At 38.3% G+C, this 14,752-nt stretch overlaps 1 protein-coding gene across 1 annotated transcript; it reads right to left on the bottom strand.

Annotated features, from left to right (window-relative positions):
* Window positions 1-1,458: 1,458 nt before the first annotated feature.
* LOC110936816 (GDSL esterase/lipase LTL1) lies at window positions 1,459-5,085 on the bottom strand. Its single transcript, XM_022179223.2, has 5 exons — window positions 4,799-5,085; window positions 4,438-4,565; window positions 2,285-2,527; window positions 1,868-2,120; window positions 1,459-1,777 (listed from the first exon to the last, which is right to left on the bottom strand). The coding sequence occupies exons 1-5, from the start codon at window positions 5,064-5,066 to the stop codon at window positions 1,545-1,547; spliced, it is 1,125 nt and encodes a 374-aa protein (XP_022034915.1). The 5' UTR covers window positions 5,067-5,085; the 3' UTR covers window positions 1,459-1,544.
* Window positions 5,086-14,752: the final 9,667 nt, after the last annotated feature.

Here is a 14,752-nt window from a genome sequence, read left to right as displayed (position 1 = left end):
TAAAATGACAACGTTTCAAACCCTTTTGACTAAACTGGTAAAATGGCCAAACCACAGGTACTAAAATGGCACTTAACTCTAATTTTTAATTTACTCAACGTTATATTATATTATAACTAAGAAACTAACCATCGAGGCAACTTCTATAACATGTACGTTTGTGTCTCGATTACTTGTACGTTATCTTTCACAACTCGGTTTTAAGTAAAAAATTATGTGTAATCGTAGATAAAATAAGTACGTCGCAAAGGAAAACTCCGAATTTTATAAAATATATTAAAAGCGATAAGCGACTAATAGATTACCACATTATAAATTATTAACATTTTGTTGCTTTATGTTGTTGTACCCTATGCATGGAGAGTTTTTCAAAAAAATATTGATTTTTCACTTTTAACCCAAAGGTTTTTATCTTTACATTTTACCCTCTTTGATTTTTTTTTACGTTTAACCCAAATCTTTTCATCTTTTGCAATTTAACATTAACTCTTTTTTATTTTCAACTTTAGTCCATTTTACTTTTATCTTTCGCAAGTTTTTCATTTCGTTCTAAATTTGCAAGTCAACACGCCACAACATGCGTGTGAGGTTCAACGATTTTACGTATGTTTTTTCACTCGGTGTTATTTTTTCCTTTATTTATGTATTTTATTTTTATGAGCTCTTCTGATGTTGATGGTGGCTGGCAGTGGTGTGGTATTGGTGCTACTGGCACGATTTCACGAACGAATTTAACCTATTAATTTTTTTACTAATAATTTGTTTTGAGTTTATCCTATACCTCCTTTACTTAGAAAAACAATTTTTTACGTGCATATTTTTTATGTACATGTCGGTATTATTCGGTTTGCTCTACGTTTGGACGTAAACTTTTTCTGTAAATGAGTCAGGTCAAATATAATACGTTTTGGTTTAAAAAGACTATTTTTACGTGCATATTTTTATGTACATTTTGGTATAAATTTGAGTTAGTGTATGTTTTAACATAATTTTTTTTGGAAACGAGTCAGATCAAATATAATATGTCTTCATGAATGTTCGTAAAATTTGTTTCGAATAGAGTGGAGCCAAATTGTGGTTTCTTTTTGTCCTTTTTTTCAAAAGCTCTAATTAATCTCTTTTATTTATACATGTCAACTTTTCCGTTATATGCGTTACGTTTTCTATGTATGAGTCGGCTCACATATAATACGTTATAACTGTACAGTATAAATTTGATTTACTTTATGTTTTGATCCAATCGCAATGCTTATATAGGTTAGATTAAGTTCAATCGGATACGGCGTAACACACATTTTCATATGGTTAACACATGACATAACGTTTGGACTAATCCATTCGATGTTTGCGACGTATCCACGTCGTAACACGCACGAGTCTTATTGCTAGTTATGTTTAAATGAATTTATAACAATAAAGTATCATAATGATAAAATAATAAAAAAAAATATAACAATATGTTCACGGACTTGCAATTTTAGTAATGCATATTTATAAGCTTTGTCAAACATCACATATAACCGGTCCTTGTGAAATGTAACAACTTATCCTTTGTTAGAATCGACAGACATAAGGGTGCTTAGATTCATGGGTTTCATGTACTTGGTGCCGTTGAATAACTCCTTCACGATCAGCCGATTCGCCCTCTCAGTCGGGTGGTAGCCATCCCAATACACATACTTGGCCCTATCGGGGCACAAGTGTGACAATGCATTGCAAAGTCCCATCCCGTTATATGGTCCTTGCCCACAACATGCTTTGTTAGTCACCTCAAATCCTGCTCGACCCATTTAACACCCTGATTACTTCGTTTCTACATTTATATTTTATTTAAAGAAAAGATATAGAAACCATGTAAGAGGATTACCGAAAGCTTTAGGTTTGGTGATGAAATCATAAAATATATGATGCGCTTGGGCGGAAATAAAAACATTACTACCCAATCTCTTATTCAACGAACCGATCATTGCTGTCACTTGTGGATTAAACAGGCGCGCAGCTCGTTGCAGCTCGGTCACACATTCTCCTTTCCGGCTATGCAACGCGATTACCGATGGTGCACAACCCAATGGTCCGGTGGCAGTCACGAGTACTTTTCGAGCTCCCAATGTATAAAGCCTCTACATATGATGTAACAAAATTCAAAGATAAATAAAACAGAGACAATTACAGACTAATAGCAGGTAGACGGGCAACAAGCTGCGCCGCTACATAAAATATATAGTTTCTGAAATGTATAGTTGAGTGTTAAATATTAAAAACTATGATAGTGGCGAATTCTTACCATTAAAATGTTTTGGTACTCGTTGGTGAGTAACCTGACAAAGGCGGGGAGTTTATATTGCACAGATCGTAAGGAGTGTCGCACCAAGTAATAATTGTTCACAAAATCGTTGCCTCCACAAGTTACCATAACGAGTGCCTCGTTAACGAGCTTTTTGGTTTTCTGGCTACCGACGATAGCAGCAACACGTTTTTGGTATTCTTCAAAGAACATTAGTTGGTGTGGCATTCGAATTATGTTCACCTATGAAAATTGAAATAAGATCGAGTTAAAGTGCTATATGACGGACACAATGCATGTATGACACCAAATAACTTTTATTGATACATATATTTTTATTATTTGTAATTTTGTAATCTGCAGTTTTTATTAATAAATAGTTTTCAATGGATGAATTAATGAATGTAAGGTAGCACACTTAGTAGAGGCATATGACTCTTACAGGGAGGTTTTAGGTTCAAACCTAAATACTTAGAATTATTGTGTAAGACTATAGGGTGTGGAGGAGGCTTGGGTTAGGGGCATTACTCGACACGTGGCGATTGTGGGCTCCAACAGACCACCCCAAAAAAATTGGGGTGTGGAAGCGGCATGTTTTAGCGGCGTTGGTGGTCCATGTTGGTTTTTTTATATTTTTTTATATACTTGAGATTTATAAAATAAAACACAAACTTATATTAATTTAAAAAAAAGTTGCATAACTTCCTAAAAGTAAAAAAAAAAAAAAAAAAACTACTTATTAAATCCTAAAAATTAAAAAAAAAACTACTTATTAAATCCTAAAAAATAAAAAAAAAGTAGTTAATAATTCCTAAAAAAAAATACAGAGTTCGATAAATGTTAAAGTGGGAAACCCACTTAAATTCCGAAATCTCGTCGTGCCTCCACTCGATCTTCGCGATCTCCATTCGATTGTCGTGGCTCAGGTCCCTCGCAGGGACACGGTCGAAACAAATTTTAAACCGATCCAGCTTCGGTTTTAGTTCACGCCACTTGTGTTGGTAGACGTTTTAATTGTGACGAGCATTCCCAACGTGTTGTTGGTATTGCTGGAACGCTAGTCCCCAATACACGGTTTGACCGCATTGTAACGTACGTTGTGCATTGACGATCGATGTGACAAGTGCGATCTCTTCCTCCTCCTCCTCCTCCTCCTCCGTCCAATGCACCATGTTCGGTTTTTTGATGTTGGTTTGGTTGAAAAAGATTTGTTGTTTAGTGTGAGATTGGTTGAAGAAGATTTGTAAATAATTGTGGAAAAAATAAAGTTTGAGATGAGTATTTATAGGTAAAAATTTGTAAGTTTTTTTAAAAATTTGATTTTTTACATTGAAACTGTCATGCCCAACGGCTATGGCTAACGAGTACCCCAAACGGTCCAATTTCAACAACCAATCCTAGCTAGCCAGCTCACACCCCCTCCCCGCCCAACGCCGGGCTTCAAAGCCACGCTAGCGGGACAATGCCGTGGCCAACGCTGGCACGGTGTAGGTTAGCCAGCGTTGTCTGACATCCCCCGCCCCATAAAACGCCCCACTCCCCAGAGTCTAAAGGGGATAATATTAGTTGTTGAAAAAAATTACGAATTAATACCGATCTATTCTAGGAATTATGATTAAATGTAATGTACCAACTTTTATTAATACCGTCTATTCTGGGAATCATGGATTAAATTTTTATTATTCTTATTTAGAAATAACTTTTTCTTATGGAAGAAGCTGATATAGATTATTCTTATTTAGAAATAACTTTTTCTTATGGAAGAAGCTGATATAGGAACAGTTAATCACATGTATATAGTTTCCGAAAAATAGTCAAGATTTTATAATTTAATTTAGCATAGTTATATATGTGTGTTATAGACTGAAACAATCGTATGGTTTAAGTCTCTAAGATTTGTCCTACATCGGTATATGAGTAGTAAATATGAGGTTTATAGACCAAATAGGACAAATCTACTTTGCAACAGGGTCTTCAAGAGCCAACGTCTTCGTTGGCTACTAGTGGTTTCCTCCACGCAACCACTTCGTGAAAAATATTTAGATTTCACAACTGTTTTATTTAAATTGCCTACTTAATTTATTTTTAAATTTATCTAGGGTCGTACATTTACTAGTTTGAGTTTAATAAATAATGAAGTTATAGCAACTTACGAATTGGATTCCAGTGTCATTAAGAATTCCAATCCCTGCAGAAGCAAAGTTGGCACCTTTAAGGAGATTTTTACCGTACATTTCCGGATCTAAGTATGGTAATAACGGATCCATCCCGAGTTGTTCGCCTGAAAAGAAAATTGTGCAAGGTGCAGTTTATGGTGTATTTATTTTAGAAAATCAGGAAAATGACTGGTTAAGAAAAAAAAAAAAAAAAAGACATCCATGGTATGTTTGTCATTAATAAATTTCCTAGGCAAAGTCATTCAGAAAAGCTAAATACTTGTTGAAATTCAATGAAACTATAAGTACACAAATAAACATATATAGATTTGATTACAAGAATAGTTGAGGGGTCAACCTATAAGATCTGGCATGGTTCTACCATTACAGAAACGGCCTGTAGGACGATGAGAGAGATAATCGATCCCATAAGGAGGTGAATCGGCTCTTGCGCTTGTAATCAAGAAATTATTGTTTCCATTGTCGACCAACGAGTCGCCAAATACAAAGAACGCAGGGGGACTATTTTTAGTTTTTGAACCATCGATGGGGCTTGTTCCAGCCTGCCACACAAGATTTAAGTAAAAGAACACGAAAATGATAGTAAGTGATAGTGAAGATAACATCTTTATGTATGTGAAGGTATTATTGGGAAGCAAGTGATATATAATTAGCTAAAGGCACCAAGGGGTATTTAACAGGATGAGCAAAATGGACTTGGTACCGGTATTGGGAACCGAGATTGGTACCGAATTTATCGAACCTGGTACCTTTTCGGTACCGATTCAGTACCGACTTTTGACATTTTTGGTACCGGTTCGGTACCGGTATTTCAGGGCCGGCCCTGGAGGTGGGCGGGAAGGACCACCGGCCAGGGCCCGTGATTTCGTAGGGCACATAAATTTAAAAAAAAAGCTGATATTATATATGTAATTTTTTTAATAGAGTATAGCCAAACAAATACTAACATAACATAGGCCCACTTACAAAAATATTATTTTATTAGTTAGTTCATTTGATTATGTTAGTGAGCCCAATACCCAAATGCATTGTTTATCGAATGCTATATTTTTGTCAACGGTTCACGGTTGTATGAAAAAATTAGTTTAAATTATTTATTTCGTTAAGACCCGAGGGCACGTTTTTCCAAGCTCGAACATGGTACAGGAATTCTCAGGGTCGGCCCTGCGGTATTTACCGGTTTTTACCCTCAAATACCGGTACCGTACCGGCACCGAACCGTACCGTACCGGGTATATTCGGTACCGGAACCGGTACCCACTTTTGAGGATTTTTGGTACAGGTACTTTCGGTTCCGGTAACGATTCGATACCGGTCGGTACCGAGCTCATCCCTACTCCCTAATATTTAATATTTATACTTCAAGGTTAGAGTGGAATTTGTGTGGCTTAGAGTTGACTTCGAGGAAGCATATCCTTTGACGTCATTCGTTATGAATTTATTAGAGCATTCGCGTGCCCTACAAACAAAGTGTGTGAGCGGGTTTTGGTTATATTATAAGCAATAGTTGTTAGTATTTTTGAGTGGTTGTGAGTGGACAAGCGAGAGAGAAAATATATGGGAATGTTACTGTTTATCTGTAAATATATGGCAAAAAAATATAGAAAAAAAATTAATGATAAAGGTATAAAAAATATTATTTAATTAAAAATGAGAGAAAAATTAGTTGTTTTTAGTACAAATATATGAATATGGATAAGGAATTAATTACGAATTCTCTTAGGGTCTGTTTGGTATGGGGTAATGGAATAGAGGAGAGAATGGAATGGAAGAGGTAATGGAATGGACAACGGAATAAAATGGATCATTCCATTCCATTGTGATGTTTGGTTACTCATATGTGAATAGAATGAATTATTACTTTGTACAATTTGATAAACAAAAAAAGATGAAGTAACGAAACACAACTGTATTAAAAACGACAAAAATATAATTGACTCAATAATAATAATAATAATAATAATAATAATAATAATAATAATAATAATAATAATAATAATAATAATAATAATATATTAATGATAAAAAATTAGTAATAGATTTTTCATATATATTAATATTAGTATGAATATTAATAAATATAAATATAAATACAAATACAAATAAAAGTATAAGTATAATAATAATAATAATAACAACATATTTCTTTCCATTCCTTGAGGGAATGGAAAAAAAACACCTACATACCAAGGAATGAAAATTATTATATTTGGAAGGAGTTACATTCCCTTGGAATGCTCCATTCCATTACCACATGATAACCAAACATGTTTATTTTCATTCCATCAGAATGTTTCATTCCATTCCACCTTCCATTCCTTCATACCAAACGCTACCTTAAAGTGTGTAAATTGATTTTTAGTTTTTTTTTGAACAACAAGTTTAGATAACTAAAAGACTATTAGAGTATCATTGTGCCACCCGCGGAATCACTCGATCATATGAATCCTCACTAGGCAATAATGCCTATACACCAATTCAGGAGGAAACACAATAAATCTAGGAAAAACCACCTTGTAGGAATCAAACTCAGGACTTAATGGTCCTTAAGCCTTTTCTAGGGGTGTGCAAAAAAAATCGAATCCAAAACCGAATCCGAAGTATCCGAAATTCCAAGATTCCGAATCCGAATTATTTCTTCAGACGACCAAAGTAACATGATTTCTTCAGTCATTTTTTAGGTTTTGTATTTCAAAACATCAAATGGTTTTTAATTTGATTCTAACTTTATCTTCAGATCTGTTCTTAACCATTTTCTGATTTTTTTTGAACCATTTTTGGATTTGTTGTTGAATATATGTATTGGTTTGTTGAATAAACAATAGATTCTTGAACACATGAACCGATTTATTGAATAAACACTGGATTGTTGAATTTCTGAACAAATTTGTCGAATTTTCGGATATCCGGTTTTAAACACTTCTAGCCTTATCTCACCCCTAAGATACCACTAGGCTATAATGTCACGGGCAATTGAATTTCAGTAATCTAAAGCATTTCCAACCCATTATCTCATAATTATTCATATTATAATTTGATTTTTTATTAATGGTAAATGTTACTGCTGTAATACTTTACATCAATCCTTAAATACTTCCTTTGCCCAAATTTGAATAACCTCTCCTCTAAAAAGTAAATGTCCCTACTAATAACTAGCCTCACAATAGCTCATATTGTAATTTGATAATGACAACTTTCATTTGATTGTAGCTCAGGCCAATCCCCAGGTAATGGAGAAGTAACACCTGCCACTAAGGCTTGGTGGTATGGGGAACGTCCCCTAGATCGTCCCATCCCAAACACCATCCCCCTCCCCCCGTCCTTGTCGTCTCCTTCGAGTAGGAGACGTTGGAGACGAAGCACTAAAAGACAAAAAAGTTTGTCTTTCCCATGCATTTGACCGTTCAAAAAAATAACAATAAATAAATTTTCAATTTCAAATATACAAACCGCTATTTTTCTAAAATATACCAAAATTTATATATATTCACCACTTTTCACCCACTACAACCTCATCTCTCTCTCTAATTTTTTAAAACCTTCTTCCCTTTTTATAAAACATTATTCTACCATGGATCCCTTCAACCCGAACAACCCGAACGTCCCCACAACCCGAACAACCCCAATAACCCGAACCCCCCAAACAACCCGAATGTATTTTCGGTGCCGGGGTACTATCCCACGATGGAACCGAACCCATTCGGTCAATTTTCCGCAAACGCTTTTGCCGCTTTCCAAAAGTCACGGAACGTTTTTGCGAACACGCAACAAAGTCTAGCCATACAATACTTGATGATGCGTAATCCTTTTAATATCCAACTCGTGCAACCCGTTTAACCCGAACAACCATCGCAACCCATTTGAACCGAACCCGACGAAGATGTTGTTGAAGTTGTTCCCGAGACCCAACCGCAAACAAACAAGAGAAAAAAAAGGCAAGCAAGTTGCAGGTGAGCAAAGCCAACCGTCCAAACCGAAGCCGAAACAATGGACGCGACTCGAGGAAGAAGCCTTAGTGAAGGCTTATATAGGCTCGTCCACACACCCCATTAAAGGTACGTGAAAATAAGGCAAGCAAGTTACGATTGGCTGATGATAAGGTTCGGCTCAAAGAGTGGGGATATATTGACGATGGATGTTGATAGTTATCTCGAACCAAAACGCTCAACTTTAAAAAAATTGCAAGAAGACATCATCAAGAAGCATCAAAGTGGATGATTTTTATAAGTTTATGTTTTTTAAGTTATTAGGATTTTTTAAGTTTATATTTTTTTTAAGTTTATGTATTGTTTTTTAATATTAATGAAAGTATTTTCCTAGTTTATTTGTTAAAGTTAAAAAAGTGAAAGATTTAAAAAAAAAATAATAATAAACTAGTGGGGTAGGATCATCCTCCCATTTCTATTGTTTTTGTGGGATGAACCATCCTCAAGAGGACTATGATATGGCGCCTAGGTGGCGGATCTTCCTCCAAGGGAGGATGGTCACCATACCATGTAGCCTAATGAACTATTGAGTGAATATAAAGTGAAAAATATAAGTGTTATTTGTCACACCTCAACCGATGGCGGAAACATCGGGGTGAGGCACTAAGCGAAAAGATTGTCCAAGAGATTCCATAACAACTACGATTACTAATTATTTAAGCATTACGTCCCATACCGTAACATAAAAAGTAACACAGTTATTACAGACAAGTAGTTCTCAAAGACATATAGAAAACTGTTCCGACAACTCATAAATTAATTGTTTTGTTTCTAGACTCCCCTAACTTGATTCCACAAAAGCTAGCATAGCACTGTATCCTAAACACCTGTCACATACGTTAAAATAGAGGTCAATACACATAGTGTAAAGGTGAGCATACAAGTTTAATAGTAAAGTAGATAGCGAAAGCGATTTACGCATAACCAACATGTAACATGTTGAAAAGTGAAGCTAGCAGGTTATCGACAATGAAATATGCACAGACATGACTGCGAGTTGTAGAATGCGCAAACACAGATCACCACTGTGACACGTGAAGTAATACCCTTAACAACCCCTGTCCACGACAGGTGCTGAGTCCAAACTATAGTACTATCGTTGCTAAGGTGTCAGGCAACAATCACTGTATAAACATAACATACAAGCATTCATCGAGTAACACGTATAACATGTAGTAACGGTCAGCATATAAAAGTGTTTGCGTTGTGTGTTGTTAGTGATTCGAAATAGGTAACGTATGTAACACCCAAAATTGCGTAAAGCAAAAAGGGTTCGAGTATACTTACAGATTGTGTTAAATTAATAACACAGCCTTGGATTGGATTGAAAGGAGCGTTGGAAAGTTAGCTTGATTACAGAATGATAGCATAGGCGATGAACAGTGCGTTGAACAGCGTGTCGGTGAACTAAGTGACGAAGGGTCATCCGATCGGATGACCTTCCAGACGGATGGCCATTCGGTCGGAGGGTGATCCGTTTGGGATGGATGTGTTTGTGTATGATGTGACTTTGAAGTTTTCGTTGTAGCATTTTAAAATGATAGAAGTATCTCTCCTTTCAGGTCGTCCGGTCATCCGGCCGAATGGTCGTTCAATCGGATGGCAATCCGTTCCAAGTGAGATGTTTCAAAGACTTGGTCCTCCTGAGAGAATAGTCATTCGATCGGATGGTCATCTGATCGGATGACTATTCGTTGGAAACTGTTATCTTTTGAAGTTTGAAATTTTGTTTAAGTGTTGGAAACCACAAGTCGTCCAATCGGATCGTCGTTCGATCGGATGGCTATCCGATAGGACGACAATCCGTTTGGTAACTTGTTCGTTTTGTAACTTGTAAAATTTGTTAAGTTTAGAAAGTTTGCGGTTTGACCGAGACGGTATGACAACGTGTCAAACAACGGAAATCCCTCCAAGTCCAAGTCATCCGATCGGATGTGAATCACCCCGTCCGATCAGTTAACTGTTCTTGACGGTTGTTCATGTTCAACCCTTTAAGTCGGTTATCTCTTCGATAGACATCAGTTCTCAAACCGGCACTTCACTAGGGAATGAGTAGGAGGCCTGAATGAGCTCAGATTCTATCGGTTTTGAGTAGAAAGCTAGGAGTTTTGAAGAAAAGTGGAAAGCAGTTGGAAAATGTTTAGATTGTGACGAAGTCAATGTTTAAACATGTTGAAATGTCACACCCTAACCGATGGCGGAATCATCGGGGCGCGGCACTAGACGAATCAGATTGCTCAAGAGAATCCATAACAACTACATTGCGACAGTATTTTATGCGTTCATTATCCCATACTAATAAACAATTACAATCACATAAGCTGTCACGAATTTTATGTTCTCCCAATACAAATCCGACAACCTAGATTTTAGGTGTGTTTGTAGACTTCCTAGCTTGATTTGATGTAGACTGCGACTATGTGACAACTCGTATTTTGAACCCTTGTTTGTATTACGTGTTAACTGTATGAACTATATGTGATTATGTGAACTTTGTTGAATAAGTGAAGGTTATGCTATGTTTATATGGTTGCATGATCCAACTACACAAACCCAATCGGCCCATGTATGTTAGGCCGACTCGAGACCAAGAGGCAACCCAATGATGGGTCCGGCCCATTTCATGTATACGCATAACACTAGGGTAATTAGTAACCTCCTCTCATTTGTTGCAAAAACAAACAAGTTATACCAAAACCCTAGAACTCCTTCTCTCTCTCTCTCGTTTCCTCTTGAAGCCGGCGACAACACCACCTGGACTCGAGACCTCACGGGTTTCATCCCTAAGCCGGTTAGTGTTTTAAGTGTCTGATTGTTATATGATTTCATGCTTGATGATGTTTCTTGCATGATAATCTAGGGCTATTGTTACATGATTGATTGTGTTCTTGCTAATCGGCTCATGTGCATATTGACTATGAATACATATGAAATCGGCTGCATGTATGATTGGCAATATGATAATTGGTCCGAATATATGCTTGTTAAAACCGGCTGTGATATTATGATTTCGGGTTAGGATGGCATGATTAGTCTAGAATCCGGTTACATGATAGATAGATGTTGCGGTTTATGTTTCGTATGATTATAATGATTAGCTGATGATGATAATATGAAACTGTGAATATTGTTGATTGATCTGATTCGAAACTGCCTAACTTGTTAGCTGAAATTACGGAATGATTGTTACTAATAATTCAGGAAATCTGTTACACTTTGTCCCGACACGGATTGCGAGTCGAGAACCCTTAGTCTCGACTCGAGACCACCTTACAACACAAACAGCACAAACCGAGACCACGGTTGCGGGTCCGGTTGCGACTCGAGACCATGTAGTCTCGACCTGACCATAACAACTCGAGACCTCCTTTGTTGCGACTCGAGACTTCGGAAACCAGTACCACTTGAGACCGACTTGTCTCGACTCGAAATCGTTAGTCTCGACTCGAGACCGCGAACACTCGAACACTGTTGGACTTTCACTGTTACGAGCCCAACTGATTGGACCGGATACTTGGACTTGTTACGTGATTGCTATCGAACTGCTATGAATACTTGTGCATGCTATGTTATACTTGTGTACAATACGTGTAGAACCTACGTACTATACTTGAATACGAACCTGACTTGTATGATAACCATGCTAGGGCGTGGTTGATCACCATATAGCTTGATTTACTTTCTGTGTATCTGCCGAGCAAACCAAGGTGAGTTCACACAGCCAAGGCATGGGATTCCCGGGTTGGGAATGGGTTGGAAGGATTGAAATGGATAATTACTCGTACTCACATTATTGCTAGACTATATACCATCGTCCTCAGGTTAGTCAGGACACTTACGTAAAACCTACGTAAATTAGTATCTACCACTGTCTCCCGGGTCGGGAGGACACTTACGTAAAACCTACGTAAACTCATACCTATTACTGTCTTCCGGGTCGGAAGGACACTTACGTAAAACCTACGTAAACCCCACGCGTACCACTGTCCTCGGGGAAGGGCACTCACGTAAAAACTACGTGACCTTGTACGTATTCCTGTTCTCGGGTCAAGAAGAACACATATGGTTGCAAATAGTCTAGTAAGTATAAATATGGGAAGCCCCCACTAGAAATAAGTGTATTCATGGGAAACCCCCACTATTAGTACATACATACATGGGAAGCCCCCACTAAATGAACATACGTTTTGCTATCACGAACTTACTTTCTGTGAACTCGCTCAACTAGTTGTTGACTCTCTGCTGCATGCCTTGCAGGACCTTAGGTACTTATGGAGCTTGCACAGGGAGGAGCAGGTCGTTGTGGGACATGGATCGTGGATGCCATGTTAACATTTAATCTTTGAACTTATGATCTACATTGGATTTACATACTTATGCTTCCGCTACTCAAATTATGTTTTGTTAAACACCAATTATATTGTGATGGTTTTTTTTATTACTTTTAATATTTAAATGCTATGTTCAATATGATTGGTGGCTTGATCCTGGTCATGTCACGCCTCCAAGCGGTGGTACTCCGCGGGTGGATTTCGGGGGTGTGACAGATTGGTATCAGAGCCATTGGTTATAGAGAACTTGGTTTTAATATGGAAAAAAAACGTTTTTATTAAAACCAGACTATAACCAGGACAGTGCTCTCAACGATCCACAACGACGCTTCGCTCCACGTGCAAGACTCAACATTCTAGGTAATATGGTTTATGTTTATATTGCCTACTTACTGGATTACATAGAACTTTGCTCGTAGTATGCTTAGATACACATGACCCTATTACATGAGAATGCCTATGTGCTTACACTCTTCTGACATCGCACTACTCGCGAACCATTCTCACTTATGCTACTTTTACTATGAAGATCATGTCTGGACGCGTTAACATGACTCAAGCCCAGTTGACGGCTCTCATTAACGAACAAGTTGCTGCGGCACTTGCAGCCGCACAAGCAGGAGGTATATCCTGTAGTTATAACTCACACTAGGATCTTTAGGTCCTACACTCCTAAACCAACTCTTGTGTTTAACCTTGTCCTATTCGCACACAATAGGTCAACACGCACCGCAACCAGTTTGCACTTTCAAGAACTTCATGGACTGTCGTCCAAGTACATTCAGTGGCACGGAAGGAGCAGTGGGACTACTCCATTGGTTCGAAAAGCTCGAGTCAGTATTCGAGATGTGTGAATGCCCTGAGGCTCGCAGGGTCAAGTACGCCACTGGCACGTTACAAGGAATTGCGCTAACTTGGTGGAACGCGCAAGTTCAGATTTTAGGGTTGGCAGCTGCTAACGCCACCCCTTGGAACGATTTTAAGGAACTGATCAAGCGAGAATACTGCACGCGTGATGACATCCACAAGTTGGAGGTGGAGCTTTATCATTTGAAAATGACGGGGTCAGAAATTGAAGCTTACACGAAACGGTCAAACGAACTGGCTATCTTGTGTCCAACTATGGTGGACCCTCCAATCAAGCGCATTGAGTTGTATCTCAAGGGGTTAGCGCCAGAAATCCGGAGCCATGTGACATCGGCTAATCTTGATAATATCCAGGACATTCAGCGACTCGCTCATCGCCTCACTGATCAGGCAGTGGATCAGGACAAGCTACCGAAACGTATCAGCGCTACTACTGCTACCACATCAGCCGCTACTCCTGCTACCCCCAGTGACAACAAAAGAAAGTGGGAAGGGGATTCTAGCAAAGGTTCAGCAACAGTTCAGTCTCAGGCTCAGCAGCAGAAGACTGACCACTACCAGAGTCCCAGTCAGCAGTTTTCTGGTAGTCGTGGGCAGAGAAGGTATCAAGGAAATCTCCCAAAGTGCCACAACTGTAACAGGCACCACAGTGGCCAGTGCAACAAGGGTCGTTGCCAAAGGTGTCTCAAGATGGGCCACGAGGCCAAAGACTGTAGGAGCCCATGGCCTGCGAATCAGAACCAGCAACCGCAACTACCAGCCCCACAAAACCAGCAACAACAGCAACAGCGAGGCAACAGGGGATGCTTCCAGTGTGGTGCTGAAGGTCATTTCAAACGTGATTGCCCCCAGTTAAACCAGAACCAGAATCGCAACAACAACAACAATCAGGGCAATGGTAATAACGGTGGGAACAATAATGGCAATGAAGCTAGGGGTCGAGCTTTCGTGCTGGGTCAGGGTGACGCAAGGAACGATCCTAACGTAGTTATGGGTAAGTTTCTTCTTGACGACTTTTACGTTACTGTTTTGTTTGATTCGGGTGCGGATACAAGTTATATGTCTTTGCAAGTTAGCCAAATGTTAAAATGTACACCCACACTTCTG

Source organism: Helianthus annuus, chromosome 8 (genome assembly GCF_002127325.2).
Source record: "Helianthus annuus cultivar XRQ/B chromosome 8, HanXRQr2.0-SUNRISE, whole genome shotgun sequence".
Classification (NCBI taxonomy): Eukaryota; Viridiplantae; Streptophyta; class Magnoliopsida; order Asterales; family Asteraceae; genus Helianthus; species Helianthus annuus.
The sequence above is the reverse complement of the archived record's forward strand: the minus strand, read 5'-3'. Positions and strand labels throughout refer to the sequence as shown.

Coding starts and splice junctions, on each gene's coding strand:
- LOC110936816 (XM_022179223.2), bottom strand. CDS start 5,066: ATGTTATCTTCACTATCACTTACTATCATTTTCGTGTTCTTTTACTTA. Junction 4,566..4,798: donor AACCATGCCAGATCTTATAG/GTTGACCCCTCA, acceptor TTTTCTTTTCAG/GCGAACAACTCGGGATGGAT. Junction 2,528..4,437: donor ATGACACTGGAATCCAATTC/GTAAGTTGCTAT, acceptor CAATTTTCATAG/GTGAACATAATTCGAATGCC.